This window comes from Kryptolebias marmoratus, linkage group LG2, assembly GCF_001649575.2.
Source record: "Kryptolebias marmoratus isolate JLee-2015 linkage group LG2, ASM164957v2, whole genome shotgun sequence".
Classification (NCBI taxonomy): domain Eukaryota; kingdom Metazoa; phylum Chordata; class Actinopteri; order Cyprinodontiformes; family Rivulidae; genus Kryptolebias; species Kryptolebias marmoratus.
The window spans coordinates 2,213,838-2,235,497 of NC_051431.1; the positions used below are offsets into that span (position 1 = coordinate 2,213,838).

The following is a 21,660-nucleotide window of genomic DNA, read 5'->3' on the forward strand; positions in this document are numbered from 1 at the left end:
ATTTAAAATCTAATAATTAATATTCTTTACCTATCTGCCTATGCATGCTCTACTGCACATAATGTGACAATTCACACATGCCAGGTTTGTTCTGTTCATCCTTCAGGTGTTGCATGAAACTTTGTTGCATTCAGGAGTTCAGGGATTCGGTATCTGAGTCGCAGCGGCTTTATTCTAAGCTCCAGTTTCACAGCTGTGGCTTGACCATTGATAGACATGACTTTCCAAATTAAACTCTTCCCATGTCGCTGCCATGAGGCTCACCCTGAATGAATGAATGCAGATTACCATAGCAACCAGCACCAGGCCATCAGTGTATGCACGCCAACACACAGGTCAGCTGCAGCTCATGCGCTGGAGCCAGTTGTCCTCTAATTATAAGGTTGTCAGTTTGAAATTCAACCCTTTCAAATGACCAAGAGCTCGTTGGCAATAAAAACTGAATCCCAAACTGAAGGCCCCCGAGGCGCGTGCACTGCAGCGACGCCTCTTGTAAATGAGAAACATACGTAAAAAAAAGTAAAGAAAATTCACAAAGACATGCAAGAAAGTCTGTTCACAAGAATAGTAAAAAAATACTTTAAATGAATCAATTTAAACTTTAGTTCACAGATGAATGTACCGTTTCACTCTTCGGTGCATAATTCAACACATCCCTGCCCCCACCCCTCAATAAAACTCAGAGGTCACGCCGGCTGACATGTGATACGGCTTCTGCTCATTCAGACCAGTTAGTTCTGCAGCTCGCTTGCATCTGTGGCGCTGGTCCAGTATCCCAGTTTAGACCGTCACTCTATCCCCTCGCACCCCCCTTACCACCAAACACCCACACGACCCACCATCGCAGGGCCAAAAAGCCCCAGAGCCCTGCAGGTGCCTCACAGAAACACCTCAGGAACAGTTATGTAAATCAGGAACGTTATGTGAATCATTCATGACTGTTTTGTAATGAAATCAACACTTTGAACGTCATAGTGTAGCATGTTGTGCACAAGTTCAAGATGGCTGATCGTGTCTGTTTGTTTGAATCATTTTATGACAGCGGGAGGACCCTGGCTCCAGGTGTGAGTGTGAATGCTTGTTTGTCTTCACCTGTGGCCCCGTGGTGGACAGGTGACCTGTCCAGGGTGAACCCGGCCACTCAGAAAACCATCTCCACCTGTTCACAGTGTTTCAGTACTTCAACCAAAGACACTTTGGGTCACAAGTTTGCCACAATTATTTTGTTGGAAAGTATCTAGAGTCGAGCTCTGTTTGCTCTCCTGCATGTTTTAGATGGATGACTTGTGGACGTGCTTCTGGAGAACCTGATGATTTGGTGAGGAGGTGATTAAACCATTTAAATCAGGTGATGTTTAAAAACATAAAACTTCCAGGACAGCGGCCCTCGAGGAGTTTGACACATCTGATCTAGATCATCTGCAAGGCTCCGTCTTTGTTGTACGAACATATTTATTTAGTTGTTTGAATATGAATTCATCTACAATGTGCTTTAAATGCATGTTTACTAACATTTTTAAAGTTTGAAACTTGTAAAGGTTAGTTTAAAGCAGGGGTGGGCAATCCTGGTCCTGGAGGGCCACCGTCCTGCAGGTTTTACTTGTTCCTCTGCTCCAACACAGCTGATCTGAATCAATGGGTGATTAACAGGCTTCTGCAGAACATGAAGAGGTGATTTAACCTCTGAATCAGGTGTGTTGGAGCAGGGAAACAAGGAAAACATGCAGGATGGTGGCCCTGAGGACCAGGATTGGACACCCCTGGTTTAAAGGCTAGTAACTGATTTATGTAGGTTCTGCAGGACATTTTGCTAATTATGCACCCTGAATCTGGGACTAGAATGTGAGAAACAAGACAGGGGGACTCTGAGTGTTTTATAAAGCTAGTTTGGGTTTCAGTCTGACAGCAGGGGCTTCAGGGAGCAGTTGAGGGTAACATGAATTCACAGCTTCACACGTCGGTGTTGCCATCTTGGCCACAACACAAGCCTGAGATGTTTTATTCTACTTTCTGAATTATACATCAACCTGTGGCTTCATTTTGTTGTTCTGACTTCAGTGTCTCGAACATTTTATAATTCAAAATTAAATTTTAATCCCACTTCTTATGAAGGAGACCGGGAGGGTCCAGGATGCGCTCTCCTTCTTCGGATTCCTCAGGTTTGACCTCGGCTGACGGTTTCGAGTCCTGACCCACAGCAGCAGGAAAAATGATGTTGGCAGTTGGGGGGAAACCCACAAATAGACTCAGGCATCTGCAGGACAACTGTGTGAACATTTGTAGCTGCGAGGATTCACAGCTAAAAGTACTGACAGGGCAGACGGAGCAGAACTGAACACAGAGTGGCTCTGATTTGACCGAGAAGACGGGAGTTTTTCCTGATCAGTTGAGCATAGTGCTGAATAAACAATACCTCGTTATTTTTTGTGAAGATTTGCTGTAACTGAGAGCAACCCTAAACAGTCCGCGGTAGATTATGGACTTCCTGTTCTGGAGGAGGAGCTTCACAGCAATCTGTCTCCACAGCAATGTCTCTGACTCAGAAATCCAGCTGGATGGGCTGACATCTTTCAGTGCAGAAACTCAGATCCCTCGGTGTCTGTCTCAGCCGGAGCTTTAATGTCAGCCACAGCAGCTCCATCAGTCCCAGCTGCAGGCTGGTGCAAAGACATCCCAAACCGATCTGCTCAGTGCATCCCTGGTCCTTATCCACAGATCCAGGAAGCAGAGGAACCAGTTCAGGAAGATCCGTTTGATGACATCATGAGCAGTAAAATAAAGACACAAATCATGAGAATTTAAGAACGGGAACAAATAAATTAAAAAGATGACAAGGTGTTCAAAAAGCTGTAAGTCTGAGAGAGCGACATTATTCTGTGTTATGTCATTTATGAATGAGTGTCTGTTTAATTAACACGGCCTCCGTTTCTAGAGCTGATTGACTGGAGAGACTTTAAAAGGAACAAGCTCCGCCCACCAGAGGGAGAAGCGGCTGCTGGCGTTGCCTCCATGACGGCTGCACCACGTCATGTTTGTTAATAATGATTTCCATTAATTATCGGTTGGGTTTGGGAGTTACCAGCAATCCTGTTTTCATGATTCTGGTTCTTAGGTTTCGTTTTGGGGGAGGGGCCTGAATCCGATGGTCAACCGCTTGGCTGGTTCGAGGCTTTCTCCCTCTCCTTGTTTAAGGTGGAGCTCTGAAAATTGTTTCTATTAAAATAATTAAAACGTTGCAATCAGCATGTCTTATGTGACACACGGAACAGGACACGATTGGGGGCTCGTCCGGGATTTGCACCTGGGACCACTAGAATCTTACCCCCAGATTTGATCTTAATGCAGGAGTTTAAAAACTTTGTGCCGAAACAGATTGTCACAAATATTACTGAAGTTTCCAAGGCAGCTGAACTTGTAGGTGAGTCTGAGACGCAGCGCACTCCGCCTGTGTTGCCCTCTGAGCTCTTCTCGTTAAATAATTAACTGTAATAACGATTAATAATTTGTTATGTTCGCATGTTTCTGTGCAGGAGGCAGCTTTTAATGAAATACGAGCTCATCTGGGGGCTCTGAGGGGACCTCAGCCGTAGACCCTGGATTTCTATCTTTAGTGTCGCCTCCCCAGGTTCTCCAGTGGCCGCTCTTCCGATTGAATTGCATCGACTCAGCTGGCATTTCATCAGTCGCCTCCTTCACCTCACTGTCCATTCATACCCCCATCACTTAGGCAGGAATTATTTTATGTGACTTTCATGTTTTCATGAACAAAAATGTCTCCAGGAGTCTTTTACATGTGGCATAACTGCAGCATTAACTAAAATATCTTTATTTAAACACATTTTATATTCATAATCAGAGGATGAACTCATCTGACTTCAACATATTCATCCACGTGTCGGATCTGAATTCCAATAAATATGAGGTCAAGCCAACAAACCACAGCTCCACTTTGAATATAAACAATATTCCTGTTTAACCAGTTAGCATTTTGCACCGTGGCGTGTTTTTACACGACATTAGGATTTATCTTTTCGCACCGTTGCCTCTGAATGCATCCTCATGAGGTGGCTAACATAAACACTACAATTCCAGGGGAATTTTCTGTTATTTTCACACAGTCGACTTGTTCAGACATTATCAGGATTATGGAACTAGGTGGGTATTTCTCATCTGTCCGATAAGATGTTTGCTTTTATGAGAACAGAACGAAATGTCAAGGCTGGGTTACAAATGGAAATAACTCTACAGTAGTTTGCAAAGAAAAAAAATCATGTAATATTTTTAAATCTTAATCCATCAGAAAGAAATTGGCAGATAGAGGCACACATTACAGTGATTATTTCAGGAATAAAACCAGATTTAATGTTGCTCTGATGCATCTGAAGTAGACGACTCTATGTGAAGTTTCACTTTCAGTTTTTAGTTTTCTTATTTTCCTCTCAGATTCTTCCAGTTCCATTGTGACACCCAGTGGTTTTCCAAGGAAAAAAACTCCATCAATATTCAGATTAAAGTAGAAGTTTTGTTGAAATTGTGCTTCTTAGTAACAGCTGTAACATGTGAACTGAGTCTTCCAGCGTGTTTGTTGCGTTATATTTTGAATTTTTGTGTCTAAATGAATATTTATTTGCATACATATGCAACTTCTATTTCTTGCGCTCATTTTTCTTGTTTGTTTTCTGTTTCGTGTTAAAGTGTGATGCTTCAGCCGCACCGTTCTTCCACAACTAAGTCTTAGTGTAAGCCTAAGTAATTGTTTATTAAAACAGCTTAACTAATGTGGCATTAATAGGACTAAAGCAGGTTCAACACGCTGACCTCTAAATCACAAACACAGACCACCGAGTTAATCTGTCTGAGTGTTAATCTGTGACAGCAGCAAGGCAACGTAACAGAAAACAGTCCAAAATGTACAGAAACGTCAAAAAAAATAACAACAATCATTACATACTATTCAAAACAAAGAGTCAAAGACAAAACTATGTTTAAGAATAGAGAATATAGGTTATATTTAATAAGGAGGTGAAACATGTTTGGTTTTAATGACATCAATGTATTTGTATTTTAACTCAAACATCTTTTAGGTGATTATATTTAAATTATTTATTTTAAGACAAAAGAGTGGATGAAATCAAATCAGTAACAGAGCTGTTAAGAAAAATATCACCTCACTATCGTTAAATTAAATAAAAAATATATTTAAATCGCATTTAAAGCCTTGTGTCCACCTGCAGTTCTCTCTCTGTCCGATAGGGGGCCTTTTTCCTGGCGCCGCAGTGTATGATGGGAAATATGGGATCAGGTAAACTCCTCCGCCTCGTCACGAAAAATGGCGTCAACTTACCGGAAGCCGTGAGACACTACCTTCATACTAAAAGCAGCTCCACTTCGGTTAGCGTTTAAATATTTAAATATTTATCTTCTATCGTAAAGCATGTTTATTCTTACTATTCAGTTTGTAAATTAGGTATCTAAACGTCATCAAAATTATCTGTTTTTGTTTTAATTTTCCTAACTCAAAATGAGCCTTAGGGAAAAAAACCCACGTTGCACTAATCGTTGAGCAGTCTTTTGATGTGTTTATAAAATCAAATAATATCATAAAATGAAAATGAGACTAAAAGCAGATTTAGTTTTGGTAATTAAATTAGACATATTAGATGGAATCTGATGCGTATTGCGTATTTGAACTTTTATTGAGAAGCTACAAAGCGGAAGTGGCAGTGTGGCCGCTGCTAGCTTGATGCTATTAGCCGTTTGTTGAAAGGAGGAGCCGAAGAAGAGACAGGTGAATGATTTACACCCTGCAGTTTTCATCGTCTCACCTGTACAGCACTCAATTAACTTAAGAAAACTGTGAGCGCAGGTGTTCTGCTGTCGCTGGGAAGTTCGTTTTTTTTAAATAAAAATAGTGATTTACTTTGAATTGGTTTAAAAAAAAAGACGCAAACACTCCGGAGGAGCCTGAACCCAGCAGGTAGGCTAAAAATAACTTTTCTTGTTTTGGTTTGGGAGAAGCCAGCGTGTCTATCTCCATCTTTGTTTGGATTTTTTAGGTCAGATAAATAAACCGTTTAGTGTGTTTTGTTCTATTTCTTAGTGATATCACCCACCGGGGACGCTTTTTTTATTTATTAAAACGCGACTCATTATGACGCAGTTCGCTCTGATGACGGTTTAGCTTCAAATTAACATAAAACTAAATCTTTCCTGACACGTAAAGTGACGCTGAAGCCTGTTGCGCCGCCCACATTAAACAAAAACACCTGTAAAAATAAAATAAAATGAACAATATTACCTGTGTCCTGCAGGTCCTCTGGTTTCTGTCCTTGTTTTAAAGGATCTTAGTGTAAAATCTGAAGTCAAACAATGAAAAAAGGTCATCCTGAACTAAATCAAATGGTGCAGTTTGCTCCAGTAGTTTTATATCTATATTGATACTCATCTTGGCCCGCACTCAATTTAAACAAAACACTATTTCCCTCTTTTACTCAACAAATATGTGCATAAATACAAAACAAAACATCCTCTCTTCTGTTGTTTGTTGACATATTTCTTGTCTCATCGGCTGTTTTTGTACATACTTTATATTTTTTAATGTTTTGACCCAGTTTTCATATTGCAATGACTACTATCATCTTCATCTGGCTGCTAAAAATGAGGGGAAACCTGAACAAAGTTTTGATTCTTTTATTCATTTTAATTATATTATATTTAATTTAACTTGGACGGTGTATAACAGCACAGGACACAGGCACAACACGGTCATATCTGTCAGAGTTATGTTATAAAATCCTTTTGTTATTTTATAAAACACATCGAGTTTATTTAAAAAGTGCAGTGGGCCATTATAAACACTTCAGTCCTTCATTTAAATGTCTTAGTTTTAGCCATGCAGGTTTTTGTTATAAGTTAAAGAATAAACAATATATTTAAGATATATAAAAATGTATGGTTTCTGGTAAAAACAGGGATTACTAGAATTAGCAAAACCAAAGCTAAAAGCAACAGTTTGTAAAAACAAAAGCTACAATATGCTGAATAGTAGAATAAAAGCTAAAGTTAGCGAAATGGCTGCTAGAAGTCGAAGATAGCAAAGTAGTCGCTAAAAACTAAATTCAGCAAAACAGCAGCTGAAAGCTAAAATCATCAGAACAGCAGCTACGAGTTAGAACCAGCAGAACAATAAGTAAAAGCTAAAAAGCACAAAGTTTTTCAAAGATTTGAGGAGTTTATGGTGTATTTTTAGGGGGAAACATGGAAATGAAGATAAAAAATTCAAAAATATAATTGTAACAATCCCAAAAATCACAGCTGAATCACAGTCCTGAACGAGCTGAACATTTTGCTGCCTGAAAGGCCAAAAAGCTGCAAGTTTGTTGAAGTAGTTCATCCAAAAAAAAAAAACCTACTGAAGGAACTATAAACAGGAAAACTATGGAAGGAGTCCTTTTTTCAAAATAAAACGCCCTGCAAATCAATGTATATGAAAGTCTTTGTATAGATTTTCTTTTTAAAAGTTTGTTGTGGTCTGGTACCAAATGACCCATGGACTGGTACCGGTTCTTGGTCCAGACATCATCTCACATCTTCGCTCCTCTTCCTGCCGACTGTAGGTCAGGCGCAGTGCGAGGAGGCACCTCGGAGCAGCGGCCATGTTGTCGGCGGAGGAGATTCTGTGCAACACACAGCAGGTGATCGCCGGGCTGGAGGCGCTGTGGGGCGAGAACCGCAGCCTCCTGGAGAGCCTGCAGGAGGCGTCGCAGAGCGGCGGCGGCGTGGAGCGGGAGAAGAGCGGCATCCTCCGACAGTCGCTGGAGAGGATAGAGCTGGGCCTGAACGAGGCGCAGGTTCAGAAAAACAAATCTACAGATAACTCGGATTTAACGTGTTCCTCTGAATTTCTCTGATTTTTAAAAGTTTCCTTTTCAAACTAAAGTTAGACGATTTTTATGTTTAATTCCAACAAACTCTGGCGTGGATCCTGTTTCCAGGATCGGATCGATCCGATGTTCTGACAGGTTTAGTTCTGATCCATGGAACAGGTTCAGCCTTATGAAGTCAGAAAAGCTAACTAAAAGTCTAACTTTAAGTTAAATAATCTTAAAAAAAATCCTTTGAAGTAAAAGTTCCAGTTTTAAAACTAAATTCTTCGTTTCTGCAGGTGATGATGGCGCTGTCGGCTCATCTCGGATCTCTGGAGGCAGAAAAACAGAAACTGAGAGCTCAGGTGAGTTTCTGCAGGAAAACACATCATCCATTCATTCATTCATCCATTCATTCATCCATCCAATCATCCATTCATTCATCCAATCATCCATTCATCCATCATTCATTCATCCATCCAATCGTCCATTCATTCATCCATTCATTCATCCATCCAACCAACCATCCAATCATTCATCCATTCATCCAATTATCTATTATCCATCCATTCATTCATCTATTATTCATCCATCCTCCAATCATATATTCATTTATCATTCTTTCATACATTTTGTAAAATAACCCATCCATCATTCTTCCAATTATACATCCATTCATCCATCCATTCATCCATCCAACCATCCATTCATCCATCCAGCCATCCATCCATTCATCCATCCATCCTCCAGTCATTTATTCATTGATCATTCTTTCATACATTTAAAAACAACCCATCCATCATTCATCATCTATTTATCCATCACTGCATCCACACATCAGTTCATTCATTCATCTTTCCATCTAATTACCCATTCATCCATCCATCTGTTTTGAAGGTCTTTAATGTTTCTTGAACGTTGGCTGAAAACCTGACATTTAATCGCTGCGAGGTTGGGGTTAACCTCCTCTTCCTCCCGCCGTCGTCCTTCAGGTGCGCCGCCTCTGTCAGGAGAACGAGTGGCTGAGGGACGAGCTGGCCGGCGCCCAGCAGCGACTGCAGGACAGCGAGCAGGAGGTCGTCACCCTGGAGGAGCAGAACCGACACCTGCAGTTCATGTCCTCCATACGGAAGTACGACCAGGACGAGCCGCCGCTGGTGAGGCGTGGAAATGTCCGCCGTGTTCAGGAAGACATGATTTTATTCACCGTCAAACCAGAGTAACACCAGAGAGACGGCTTTAACCAGAGAAGACATCATCAGATGTTCTGCCCTGACACATTATGAGTTACTTACTTTATTTCAATAATATATGCAACTAAAATAACTTAACTCTGGCAATTTAAATCAAAGCATCCATAAGGGAGTCAAAAATCACAGAAATGATTTCCCTGGTTTTAAAAGATTACTATTATCTGATAAAAATCTCCTAATATTATAATTCAAACTGTATGAAAGCTCCAACAGGTTGGCTGCGTCTGTTCCTGAGAGAAAACTTCTGAACGAATGATTTTATTTTATTTTTATTTTATTAACGCGTGTGCTGCTTCTCTCAGGACGACAGAAGCTCCTCTTCCAACAAGGAGTCTTTGGACGACCTGTTTCCAGCCGAGGACGAGGAGCAGTCGCAGAGTAAGGTTTCACGTCTTTGTTTCGTTCATTTCGAATCGTTAGCGGTGAGATTGTAGCGTTCTGAAGCGGGAAAACGCCGACAGTGAGGAGAACGCCGGGTTTTAGTCTCATTCTCAGAGTCAGAACTGCACAAAGAAATGTTGAAGAAACAAAAATACATGTACTGGTCCTTTTAATGGTTTTATTTGCAGTGTTTAAAATGACCTCTGATGATTTGCAGCTGATTAAATAGTTTTAACTTTTAAGAGCAAAAGGTCATCTGTGACCTTGAAATCAATAGTGATCACCCCTGACCCATGAGGTGTCCAGCTGTGGAGCTGTTACACAGCTGCAGAGTGAGATTCACGGGCTGTTCTGTGACCTTTGACCTTGACCTTTGATATAATCAGTCGTTCCTTGTTTGACGTTTCCTGAAAAATTCCTGAAAATTCGTAACTTTCTGAGTAATCATGTGGAATCGTGTTTCCTGAAACTTTAAATTACATGATTTAAATCTGTGTGTGTGACCGTGTCGGAGAGATCATCCAGGAACAAAAAGTCTGTTCGTTTTTACTGATTTGATGTGATTTAATTAAACAGAATTGACCTTTTATGTGTATTTTCTCAGTGTCCCAGCCTCACCACAGCAGTGCGGCGGCTGCAGCTCAGCAGGGCGGCTATGAGATCCCCGCCCGCCTCCGGACGCTCCACAACCTGGTCATCCAGTACGCGTCTCAGGGTCGGTACGAGGTCGCCGTTCCTCTCTGCAAACAGGTGAGCGTGGCCCCTCCCCTTTCTGAGACCAGAAATTAAACGTACAGCACCTGACGAGCGAAACGCCCCCCAACAGGCTTTGGAAGACCTGGAGAAGTCCTCAGGCCACACCCACCCCGACGTAGCCACCATGCTGAATATCCTGGCTCTGGTGTACAGGTGAGACAGGTTGCCATGGCAACAAGGAGTAATACTCGCCACACTTTTTTTTCTGTACATTTATCAAACTATGCATTTATAAATATTTTCTTCTAAAATGTAACATACTTCTACCTAGCCTTTTGACGCTTCTAGTTAGCTTTTTGCTACTTTTTTTCTGCTTTTAGCTAATGTTTTGCTATTTCCAGGTAGCCTTCTGACAGCTGTCTTTGATACACTTAGCTAGTTTTTTGCTATTTTTAACTTTTTAGCAAACATTTTACATTTAGCTAGTGTTTTGCTTCTTTTAGCTCTTAGCTAGCATTTTGTCTCGTTTAGCATTTAGCTTGTATTCTGCTTGTTTTAGCATTTAGCTAGCGTTCTGCCTCTTTTAGCGTTGAGCTAGAGTTCTGCCTCTTTTAGCGTTGAGCTAGAGTTCTGCCTCTTTTAGCGTTGAGCTAGAGTTCTGCCTCTTTTAGCGTTTAGCTAGCGTTCGTCTACTTTCAGCTGTAACAGCTCAGTTTCAGCTGCTTCTTCAGTCACTCTCAGCGTTCTCCTGGTTAAAACCAGATTAGCTGCAGGTGGATGTTTTCGTGCTGCGTCTCTTTGTTGTTTTTATTTGTTTAAACCCGTCTCTAGCTGTGTTTTAGCTGATGTCGATTTTGTTTTTCAAACAGAGATCAGAACAAATACAAAGAGGCGGCGAACCTGCTGAACGATGCGTTGGCCATCAGGGAGAAAACTCTGGGCGCCGACCATCCGGCTGTAAGTAAAGCTCCTGGAAACAAATCAGCTTAAAGTCTTTACTGAGATTCAACCGCAGTGATTTTTCCTCTTTGATTCAGTTGGATTTTATTAGATGTTCTGTTTTGGCACCGAGTGAAGCATCACAACTGATATTTGATTTGTTCTGCGCGTGTGTGTGTGTCGTCTGTATCAGACAGTAAATCTGTGTTTTTGCGTTTACCTGCAGGTCGCTGCGACGCTCAACAACTTGGCCGTCCTTTATGGCAAAAGAGGAAAATACAAAGAAGCGGAGCCTCTTTGTAAACGAGCCCTCGAGATCAGAGAAAAGGTGAAACACATAAATCTTCCTAATTTATCTGAACTGTTCGACCAATCCTAATTTGAGTTTATTCCTTTACCCATAAAGGGTAAATTTTTCCTATTTTTTTCAGTTCCTTTAGTAGATTTTCCTGTATATGTTAGCGTATTTTTTGGTGATTTATTCAGATAATCTTGTCACTAACCTTGAAACTGTCACTCAGGTTCTGGGGACGGACCACCCCGACGTGGCCAAGCAGCTGAACAACCTGGCCCTGCTATGTCAGAACCAGGGGAAGTACCAGGAGGTGGAGCAGTACTACGAACGGGCCCTGCAGATCTACCAGAGCAAACTGGGGCCGGACGACGCCAACGTCGCCAAGACCAAGAACAACCTGGTGAGCGAACGACGGCGTGTTTCCGTTTCCCTCCGAGTCTGAACCTAAAACTGCGTCTGTTTGTTCTCGTCAGGCGTCGTGTTATCTGAAACAAGGGAAATACCGCCAGGCTGAAGCTCTTTACAAAGAGATTCTGACCCGAGCTCATGAGAAAGAGTTTGGATCTGTGGAAGGTACTGAAACCCCGCTGCAGCATGGACCGAAACCAGACCGATCTGGAACTAAACCCAGACCTCTTCCAGGTGACGGCCGTCCCCGCTGGTCCGGCGCGGAGGACGGCGGCGCCGTCCAGGACGGACTGAAGCGCAGCAGCTCCTTCACCAAACTCAGGGAGTCGATACGGAGAAGCAGCGAGAAGCTGGTCCGCAAGCTGAAAGGAGTCGGGGTGGAGGAGACGACCCCGAGGAATGCTGGGTAATAATCCGAGGCGATGGAAGTCCTCGAAACAAAGAGTTAAATTCAAAGACTTTTTCTTTTCAGGATGAAGAGGGCGAACTCCCTGAATGTTCTCAACGTTGGAACCAGAGAAAACCGGGATGGAACCCAGGTGAATCAGTATCTTACCTGCAGCAGACAGAGCGCTTGTTGAGTCGAGCTATCGCGAGTTTTAACGTTTTTTCTCTCCGCAGTCGAGTCGCCTGACGGACAGTCGAGGTCTGAGCTGCAGCACCCAGAGCCTGACGAGGCGAGGCTCGCTCGGTGGGACCAGATAACACAAAAAAACACCCGAATTAACACTTTTTAAGGATGTTCTCACACCGACAGAACCTGCTGCTTTGGAGCAACAAAACACGGAAAACAAAAAAACATTTAATTATGTCAGTTTTTAAGAGTGAAAATCAACGTTTCTGTCTTTAAGAAAACGTCATGTTTGTTTTTTAACGGTGACCAAAAAGAAACATTTCAGGAACGTTTTGGTCACACAGTGAATCTATACGTTCCTGGATTTCAGAAAATCTAAACATCTCATGTAAACAACATTTATTTAAATAGTTGGACCTTTTTAAAGAGGTTTATAACGTAGGTTTTCTTTAATTTGTTTGAGTTTGAATAACGGTTTCTGTTAAATTGAACAAGGGAGAAGTGAAGTCATTATGTTTACACTTTAAGTGATTTTAAACGTAATAAATTGTAAAGACTTTAAATTATGGAGACAGTTTTCATACAGAAACGGACTTTGGAGAACATCTGTCCGCTTCTAATGTTCCACGTTTATAGGAAACATTCTCGTAGGAAATCCTCTCTTCGCTGTCAGTATTTTGTTTTTCTTGCATTTCAAGTTTGTTTATTTAGAGAAAAGTGTTCAGATATCGGATGTTTTGTAGAGAAGCTTGAAGATCCTCGTTGCAAAGTGAGAAACCAAATCTGCACATTTTTGGGTTTTATTTCCCCTCATTGATGCATCTTTTAATTAACTTTTTTTTCACGGACAGAAACAGCCGAAGTGACAGAAATTAGGTCAACAGCGGCGGCGCTCGAGGAGGATATATTTGATGTTTTTGTACATATTTACGCTCAGATTTGAGGGAAGTATGCAGATAATGAAACAGGCTAAACTATAAATTTAAACATTTTTTATTAAAGCTGCGTTTTTAGATGCTGAGCTCTTGTTTACGTTGAGTGCGTACCCGCATTTCACAAACTACCGGAGTAAAGATGTATTATAACAACACAGAGCTCAGGATTACTTTTATATTTGAGTTAATACTTTGCAACGAGTATCTTTTCTTTTTTAAAGTAGCACAAATTTATTCCAGAGGAGTAAAAATAAGAAAATTTTACTTTTTATTTATAATTTATGTTCTGAGAGCAGAAACGTCCAAAAAGAATCACAGAAGAGTCGAACTGAACCTGCTGTGTAGTATTTTCACATCCGTTCACTGAAATACGTAAAATTAGCAAATAAAACTCTGAATTTTGATGCTTTTATTTCCATTAAAGAACTGAAATCACTGGCAGATCAAACCTGACTGCATTAAAGATAAAATAGTTAGAAATCGAACCTTAAATAGATATTTAATAAACCGTTTCCTGCCTGATCCTTCATGTGTGTTTGAGGATTAAAAAGTTACAGATTTTATTCATTTTCTGTGATAAAAGTTGTAACTTTGGTTTATTTAAAGGGGAAAAATGTGCAGAAACTGGAGGAATATTTGTTTTATCTGCAACTTTGAAGTGAATTAAATAAAATAACTTTTAGTTTTTGTCCAAGTTTTAAAAAAAACACAGAAACAGTTTAATACAAAACCTTTTTATTCCAACATTATTGTGGAGGGGAGAAAAAAGTGAGTATTTACAGCTGCAGTCTGTATGACAGACGATATATCGAACTGATTTAAAACTTTTAGTCAGGTTTTGTTTGGAAACTAATCAAACTTAAATCAGACTTTTACTGAAAGTTTAAAGTCAAATATCTGATTTGTTGTAACGCTGCTCCGTGGAGTCTGCAGGTGTCACCTTTAGGTCTGATGAGCGATCTGAGCGATTTTCTGCAGCATCTCCTCCGACTCCAGCTGCTGGAGAGTCAGCAGAGACAGACCCAGCTGGTCCTCCTGCAGAGACGAGGAGGATGAGGACAGTCAGTCAGGTCAACAACAGGATCTTAAATCTCTGCCAGAAACATCTTTTCTCCCCCCACTTAAAGCAGAATCTGTGTCGGTGATTGGACGTTCAGCGCCGTGTAAAAGTCTTAATCCACTCCTGCTACCATGAAAGGCGGGCGATAATGTAATGTTTGTCAGAAGAATACGTCACAAACCGGAGGACTGAAAGGTCAAATCAGGGATTACTTCCTGAATGTTTTGTTAATGATATTTTGCTAACAGACACGACTGAAACCAAAGTTTTAAGCAACATGTGTGGCGCTCTGAGAGATGGGGAGGACTCTCAGCTGACCGTCCAGTGATCACTTTAATGAAGGGTTCATTGAAATTCTTGAAATATTTTGCCAACAGACACAAACACCTGTCATCGCCTTCGATAACGAGGCCTGGATTAAGACTTTTGCACGGAACTGTACAGCTTTGAAACTGATAAAACACACACCTGTCTGAAGGGCTGAGCCATCTGACGCAGGAAGTGTTTGGACAGCTGGACCGCCTCATCCACGGTGAGGTTCAGGCTGCCGTCGCTGATGTGCTCCTGAATCCAGCGAGGAAGCTTCCCCCGTTTGTCTGCGCGGGCGTATCGCTGCGGGGGGCGGGAATAAATAAATATATCGATCACAGCGGCTTCCGTCCCCGACGAGCTGAAACTTCGCTCACCTTGTCCGCAAAAATCATCAGGCCGTAGTCGGTTTTCCCTCTGATGGCGCGGCCCACGCACTGAGCGGCGTGCCGCATGGCGTCGAACGTCAGGAAGTCGTTCTCCCTGATCTGAAACTGATCCCGCAGGTACTCCAGACGAGCCTGGATCAAATGAACAAAAAAATGTTTGTCTTAAAGTCGTTCTCAGGCCGTTACTGAAACACAAAATATATCTTTCTTCATCAATTTAAACATTTTTTTTCCTACAAAACGATTTAAAATCATCTCTGCCACCTTTTGTGTTTTAATCCTAAAATAGCTTCTATATTATTGTAAAAATGCAGATTTATTTACATTCCTATTTGATTTGTTTTAAATGTTTCTTTGGTTCAAATATTAAGTCTAACTGAACAGATTCTTGAAAGAATGCATATCGCCCGCCGCCTTCCACGTCAAAGTTTTAACCAAAGAGAGGACGACTCTCAGCTACTACCACAGTATCTGTAAAACTGAGTTTTTGTGTTAGCTGCGGACCAGGAATCCTTTCTTTTTATCCGACGGACACGTTAAACTCCGTCGGACTCGTTTTTGGGACTCGGCTCGAGGCGGTTCTGACCTTCAGGATGCGGCTCTGGGTGTAAACATACGGGACTCCGAACATGATGACCGCTCGGCCAAAATGATGCACTGAAACAGAAAAAACCACAACAAGGTTCAGAATCGGTAGAAAACTTTTTACCTTTTCGTTTATTCCACGTCTTCATGTGACTTTTTTTTTACCGAAATCTATTCCTTCAGACACTTTCCCTCGGGCCACGGAGAGCAGGATGGCTCCTCTGCCGTTCTCACAGGCCTGCAGGGAAAACTCGTTAGAATGTTTTCACTGATTAAACCGGACGAATCGAGCTGCTCTGACCTCCTGGTACTTCTCCAGAGCCATGCTGGTCTCTGCAGCGTCCTGCGTCTCGATGAAGATCAGCTTGTTTCTCTGAATGTTCTCCAGGATTCCCTGCGAACAAGATCAGGACTGAAGCATAGCTCCGCCTCCTCTGTGCGGCTTTAACGGTGAAAACCCTTAAACGTCTGTAAGCATCTGTACCTGTTCGTACCAGGACGCCACGATGTTCTCCATGTAGATGTAGCTGGTGAAGAATGCAACGATCCCATCAGGAACAATCGCAGACATCTCCAGGAGCAGGTTGCCATAGTTACGGATCACAGCTGGGAGAAAAAACACACAAACTTTCTGTTTGGAGATAATGATGCTAAAACAAACAAACAAAAAAACATATTTAGCTTTTTTTACGAACCAAAATCCTCTCTGGTTTCAAACTTGGAGCTCAGAGCCACCTGATCGTTGCCTCTGCCGACGATCTGCAACGAAAACAAACCTTCGGTGATCGGATCACGCCGACAGATCGCTGCCGCCAGAAACGGGGCTCACCAGAGGACAGAGGCAGGTCCGGGCCAGCGTCATGGTGAAGGACGCCATGGTAACGGGACGGAAGTCCAGGATTCTGGGATAGATGTCCAACGGAGACAGGGTCTGGTGTGAGAATGGAGGACAAACAGGACAGCTGCAGAGTTATTCCTGGTGTGTAAACCAATCAGCAGAGAGAAACCTGCAGACGCACCCCTGAGGTGATGACGACCGACTGGAACCTCTGAAAAACAGGTTTGATGGCGATGGAGGGGTCCATGCAGCTGAGGGGGGACAGAACAGATCAGTCTGAAGCTTTTCTTTCTGATCAACACAGACGTCAGGCTTTGATCAGATCGTGTTGTCCTAAAATAATCTTTGTCACACGATCGAACTTTCAGAAAGAAGACTTTTGTTGAAGCCGACAGATACGAGTCCTCCTGTGGAAATCAGAGCAGCTGACGGCTGATATCACTGATTTTATTATTTAATTTGGGCCGATATGTAATTTTAATTTAAGGAAATCTAACAATAATCATTTACTTTAAATTAAAGCATATTTTACAACCCTTAGAAGGACGTTTGCACCTAAAAACAAGAAATAAAAAACATTTTCGCTTTAAAAACCTGCTTGTAGCAGCTGCAGCATCTTCATTTTCCTACTTGGTAATTAAGAGTACAGACGGATCATCATGTGATTAATCTGTCTCTGTTTAGTGGAACCCATCTGTGATGTTTCCCCAAACTTCAGTAAGTTTTTACATCACCTGAAGTGCAGCACGGGGTTGGCGATGGTCGGAGTTCTGTCTTCAAACGGCTCGATGATGATGGTGAAACCTTCACAAAGAGACAAAACGTTCAGAGGCTGATCTGGGTCGACGGAGGCGGGTCGGCGTGCTCGGGGGGGGAGGGGTTCGGCACCTTGGCTGTAGGTGCTGACGAGAGTCGCAAAGTTGGAGATGAGCGTGACGGCGGAGAAGTCCGCGATGTCGGCGATCTCCAGAGTCCTCAGCAGAGACTGCAGCCTCTCTGCGCAAAACCTGGGAACACGGAACGAAAGGAGGACCGTGGGAATAAATGAGACAGACGATGGGATGAGAGGGAGACTAAAAGAAAGTTTTAGTTATCCAGCATTTTGTCTCATTTCTGTTTCTGGGAGCTGAAACAGACCTGAGAGGTTTGCGGTCGATGCAGACTTTGTCGAAGATGTCTTTGAGAAACTGCAGCGCGCTCTCCTGCACCACGTGCTGGACCCGCAGGCGGGACTTCAGGTACTCCAGGAAACGTCTCAGGAAACCCACGAAGTGCTCGGCCGTCCGGATCGTACCGGGAACCGCCTCTGACAGAGACCAGAACAAAAAAAACACTGCCAGGTTTAAACTTTGAAAAAAAAAAAAAGCTGCTGGTCTTTAAACCGGATTCCTTCATGTGTGGAAAACAGGAGGAAAGGTTTTCAGATTCCTTAAAACAGCATTTTATTTTAACACTGAATGATTAAAGCAAAGCTGAAATAGAAGTTGATGGTCGAACCTTGCAGAATCTCGTCAGGTAACACTGGATTTGACAGGTAGACGTCCGTCTCCCGGGCGACGTTGGCCTCCTTCAGCCCCTCCACCAGCCGCCGGTACTCCTCCCTCAGTTTAGCAGCATCCGTCTCCTTGATCCTGCAGGAACAACGACAGATTTAACTTCAGTACTTCAGTATCTAAAATCAAAAATAATTAATATTTGTTTACTGTGAGACCGATTATCGCCCACCGCTGGGAAAGTCAGGCTAAACTCGGTGGATTTTACAGACACTGAGCTGAAATCTGGCGTGGTAGTAGTGGAGAGTCACCTCCAACACACACTCTGAGAGCCAACAGGTCTTTAACCTGAACAGCAGCGGGTGATATGCATTCCTTCAAGGACTGGACAGTGATTTTAATTCATTCATGCTTCTCACAACTTCCACTGGTTCAGTCATTTAGAGGCAGATAATTAATAAACTTATAAACAGATAATTAGTTCACATTATAACTTCCATGTTTACTGACATTTGAGGAGTAAAACCAGACTCATCAAGGACAAAAATAATCAGCAAACAGCCACAGTTTTCAGAGCTGATGATGAAAGTAAAGATACTTTCATCTCTGTGGGAATTTATTTATCTTCTCTAAGAGAATCATCTCATAACGGAGCGACTCTTTGCAGCAGGAAATTCCAAAATTACAGCCCACAATCTTAAAGGTTTGCTGCAAATAAAAGAAAGAATCCGAGGGAAATAACTCGGAACTAAAGCCTGAATTCAGCTTGAAAACCCGACTGAAAGCCAACAAACGTGTCCATTTCTGTGTTCTGCCGCCTCCTACTTGTGGATGGTGTTCTGGAGCGTGTCCACGTTGTTCTGGCAGCGGTCCAGCGTTCGTCTCGTTATGTTCACACTCATGGAGTCGATGCAAACATTATCTGACAGGAAACACAGAAAGATGGGAGAGGAAGTTACAAAAATGAACAAATTTACAACAAATTCTTCCGAATAAAACAGATTTTTATCATCCCAAATGATAAATCTCCTGACCGATATTATGAGCCTCGTCAAACACCACCACGGATTTCTTGGCGAGTTCTTTGGACACCAGGTCAGCGATCTTTGGGTCCAGCAGGTAGTGGTAGCTGTACACCACGATGTTGGCGTGAAGGATCTGAGCGGGAACGATGAAACGGAGAGAAGCTCAGCAAAGAAAGAAGAAAACGAGGAGCCGTCATTCTGAACCCCGTCGGCTCGGCGACTGACCGAGTAACGAGCCAGATAATACGGACACCAGCCTTTCCTCCTGCCAAACTCCTTCAGGTCGTCCAGGTTGTAGATGCCGGCAGGAAGAGGCACCTGACGCCCGACCGAATCGAACTCCTGCAACGAAAGCAGAACGATAAGTCGAGTTCTGACCCAAACAGCCAAACGATTAGATCAAATACTGAGCAGGATCCATGTTAGCTCACTGTATTACTGGAAACTTATACTGTTTTATACAGATTTGTTTTAATGTATTTTACATTTTAATTGATTGATTGGGAATGTTGTTGATGCTGCTGGACACGAAACGAGACACTAAAATATCTTTAAAAACAAAACAAGATGCCGGACAGTGACTGTAGAAGATATCAATCCTGTGAAGTTTTCACCTCGTAGAAGCGGCAGGCCGGCAGGTTGGGGTTACTGTGACGCTGCGCTCGGATGTACGATGCTGTCAGGCTGTGGCACTTCCCGTCCACCTCCTTCCCAAAGCGCAGAGAGCTCACCTGCGTGGACAGGGACACTCAGAAGGTCTCACCGTGTCTCGGTTTGTGTTCGGGCTGGGCTGAGTTCCTACCTCAGGGTGGATGCAGAGGTTCTTCCTGGAGGAAAGAGCCAGAGCCAGGAAGTTGTTCACCTCTCCGGTTTCTTTGGCGTAAAACTCCATCAGCTTCCTCAGCTCCTCCACAACCTCATTAAAAAAAACAAAACAATATCTTTATACATCTGAGCAGAGGAGTATTTCAGCACTGCGTAGTTTGTCAGATCTGACTCACCTTCTCAATCTCAGGAACTGTTCTGGAGCAGTAAATCAACTTGGTCACGTCCAAAGGGAAGGCCTGAGGAAAATTAACATGTTACAAACCAGAACCACCCGAAGGCCCTGAACGCCTCAGGGCAAACTCACCCTCTGGTACGCCACGATGAGAGACAGCAGAGAGATGGTCTTCCCGGTTCCTGACGGCATTTCCAGGACTCCGTGACCCTGAACACAAACACAGCCGCTGAGGAAACATCCTTTTCAGGAGTAAAACGACAACACAAGAAAGGAAAAAGCTACAAAACACTAAAAGGATGCTGGAGCTTTTCAGTGGAAAGGTTTAAAGTCAGACTCAGTAAAGTATAAAAAGCTCCACAACTCTTAGAAAACTCTTTCAAAGGCAGACATTAAAAGTTTTGACCTATAAATTAAACTTATTTATACAAACAGGGAGTGTTTCATTGAAAACCTTTGCAACATGTGAGCTGATTTGAACTTGTTCTCATATATTGAAGTTAAACTGCTTCTTATAATAATTATGGCTTGTTTATGGCTGAAATCACCCACCTTGGCATCTAAGGTCCTCTTCAGCTCCAGCATGTAGGAGTATTGCTCCGGATAGATGTAATCATAGGGAAAATACACCAGCAGGCCCTCGATGTTCAACCTGGAACATTAAATAAACAGGGATTATGCTGCACAGAATCTCCCAACATGTGGAGCAAAAGAAAACTCTCCAAACGAGTCACCAAACCTCTGCAGCCGCTTAAATAACAGCTCAGATTCACACAGTCGAGCTAATATTTTAGCAGCTTCGAGGCAAAAAAACAACAACAAAACACTCACTTCATTTTAACAGCCGGTCGTCCTTGTTTTCTTTACTTTTAAAAGCCCATCAAGAACGAGAATGATGCTAAAAAAAGGCAAACAAACTGCAGTTAGGAGCCAATACGAACAGCTTCCGGTATTACTTCTTCGGTGGTTTTATCAACGCCCGAACGCGGCTCCACCGCCCTCTAACGGCCGCAGAGGGGATTTCAGGACTCGATCTTTTTTAAACAAGTCAGCATGAACCTAAAAGGTGTTTTATGTTTAAAATAGTGGCTCCTACTACATTAACTTCCTATTACTGTTAATCTGTATTCAAATTATGTATTTCAGACGCACACATATGACGTGTCGTGATTTTGTGATAAGATTTTATGTGCATTCTGCTCCCATCAGGTCTCTGTGGCGCAATCGGTTAGCGCGTTCGGCTGTTAACCGAAAGGTTGGTGGTTCGAGCCCACCCAGGGACGGCTTCGTTTTTAATTTTTTGTATTTTTTTAATATTATCTCTCCACTAGTAGCCTTCGCCCTTCTCCATTCTCATATTGAACGGTTTACCCAATGTCGCACCACTTCACAATGGACCAAGCCTATCAGTGTCCGAGCACACAATGGATATTAGCTTATCAGTGTCAGAGCACACAATGGATATTAGCCTATCAGTGTCCGAGCTCACAATGGACCGAGCCTATCAGTGTCCGAGCTCATAATGGAAGTCGGCCAATCAGGGTCAAGCTCTATTTGAAACCCTCCTCCCCCACAAACAAGAAAACAAGTTACAGATTTTATTTACGTTAAAAAA

At 42.6% G+C, this 21,660-nt stretch overlaps 2 protein-coding genes, 1 long non-coding RNA gene and 1 other non-coding gene across 4 annotated transcripts; 3 read left to right on the top strand and 1 right to left on the bottom strand.

Annotated features, from left to right (window-relative positions):
* Positions 1–2,325: 2,325 nt before the first annotated feature.
* Positions 2,326–4,946, top strand: LOC108247888. The gene is made up of 3 exons (XR_001809100.3): positions 2,326–2,849; positions 2,933–3,418; positions 3,531–4,946. It is a non-coding gene; the product is annotated as an uncharacterized LOC108247888 (long non-coding RNA).
* Positions 4,947–5,744: 798 nt separating this feature from the next.
* On the top strand, positions 5,745–13,782 carry klc3 (kinesin light chain 3). Its single transcript, XM_017436266.3, has 14 exons — positions 5,745–5,977; positions 7,617–7,850; positions 8,165–8,230; positions 8,858–9,022; positions 9,421–9,496; positions 10,104–10,249; positions 10,326–10,408; positions 11,065–11,152; positions 11,361–11,462; positions 11,656–11,829; positions 11,903–12,002; positions 12,072–12,243; positions 12,310–12,376; positions 12,459–13,782. Exons 2-14 carry the CDS (start codon positions 7,656–7,658, stop codon positions 12,540–12,542), a joined length of 1,518 nt encoding a protein of 505 aa, XP_017291755.1. The 5' UTR covers positions 5,745–5,977; positions 7,617–7,655; the 3' UTR covers positions 12,543–13,782.
* A 279-nt stretch (positions 13,783–14,061) lies between these two features.
* Positions 14,062–21,026, bottom strand: ercc2 (excision repair cross-complementation group 2). The gene is made up of 23 exons (XM_017436267.3): positions 20,877–21,026; positions 20,598–20,697; positions 20,178–20,255; positions 20,047–20,109; positions 19,848–19,961; positions 19,660–19,776; positions 19,271–19,387; positions 19,055–19,178; positions 18,846–18,942; positions 18,025–18,158; positions 17,665–17,833; positions 17,416–17,534; positions 17,262–17,331; positions 16,709–16,778; positions 16,519–16,620; positions 16,385–16,448; positions 16,174–16,295; positions 15,991–16,083; positions 15,855–15,927; positions 15,691–15,761; positions 15,093–15,236; positions 14,875–15,018; positions 14,062–14,381 (listed from the first exon to the last, which is right to left on the bottom strand). The coding sequence occupies exons 1-23, from the start codon at positions 20,879–20,881 to the stop codon at positions 14,289–14,291; spliced, it is 2,283 nt and encodes a 760-aa protein (XP_017291756.1). The 5' UTR covers positions 20,882–21,026; the 3' UTR covers positions 14,062–14,288.
* A 228-nt stretch (positions 21,027–21,254) lies between these two features.
* trnan-guu lies at positions 21,255–21,328 on the top strand. The gene has a single exon. It is a non-coding gene; the product is annotated as a tRNA-Asn (tRNA).
* The last annotated feature ends 332 nt before the right edge of the window (positions 21,329–21,660 follow it).

Excerpts from the sequence above, each read along its gene's own strand:
- klc3 (XM_017436266.3), top strand. The coding sequence starts at position 7,656 with ATGTTGTCGGCGGAGGAGATTCTGTGCAACACACAGCAGGTGATCGCC. Across the intron at positions 11,153-11,360 it reads TGGGCGCCGACCATCCGGCT|GTCGCTGCGACGCTCAACAA; the intron begins GTAAGTAAAGCT and ends GTTTACCTGCAG. Across the intron at positions 11,830-11,902 it reads CCAAGACCAAGAACAACCTG|GCGTCGTGTTATCTGAAACA; the intron begins GTGAGCGAACGA and ends TGTTCTCGTCAG.
- ercc2 (XM_017436267.3), bottom strand. Across the intron at positions 16,296-16,384 it reads TGAAACCAGAGAGGATTTTG|CTGTGATCCGTAACTATGGC; the intron begins GTTCGTAAAAAA and ends TTTTTCTCCCAG. Across the intron at positions 15,762-15,854 it reads GTCTGAAGGAATAGATTTCG|TGCATCATTTTGGCCGAGCG; the intron begins GTAAAAAAAAAG and ends TTTCTGTTTCAG.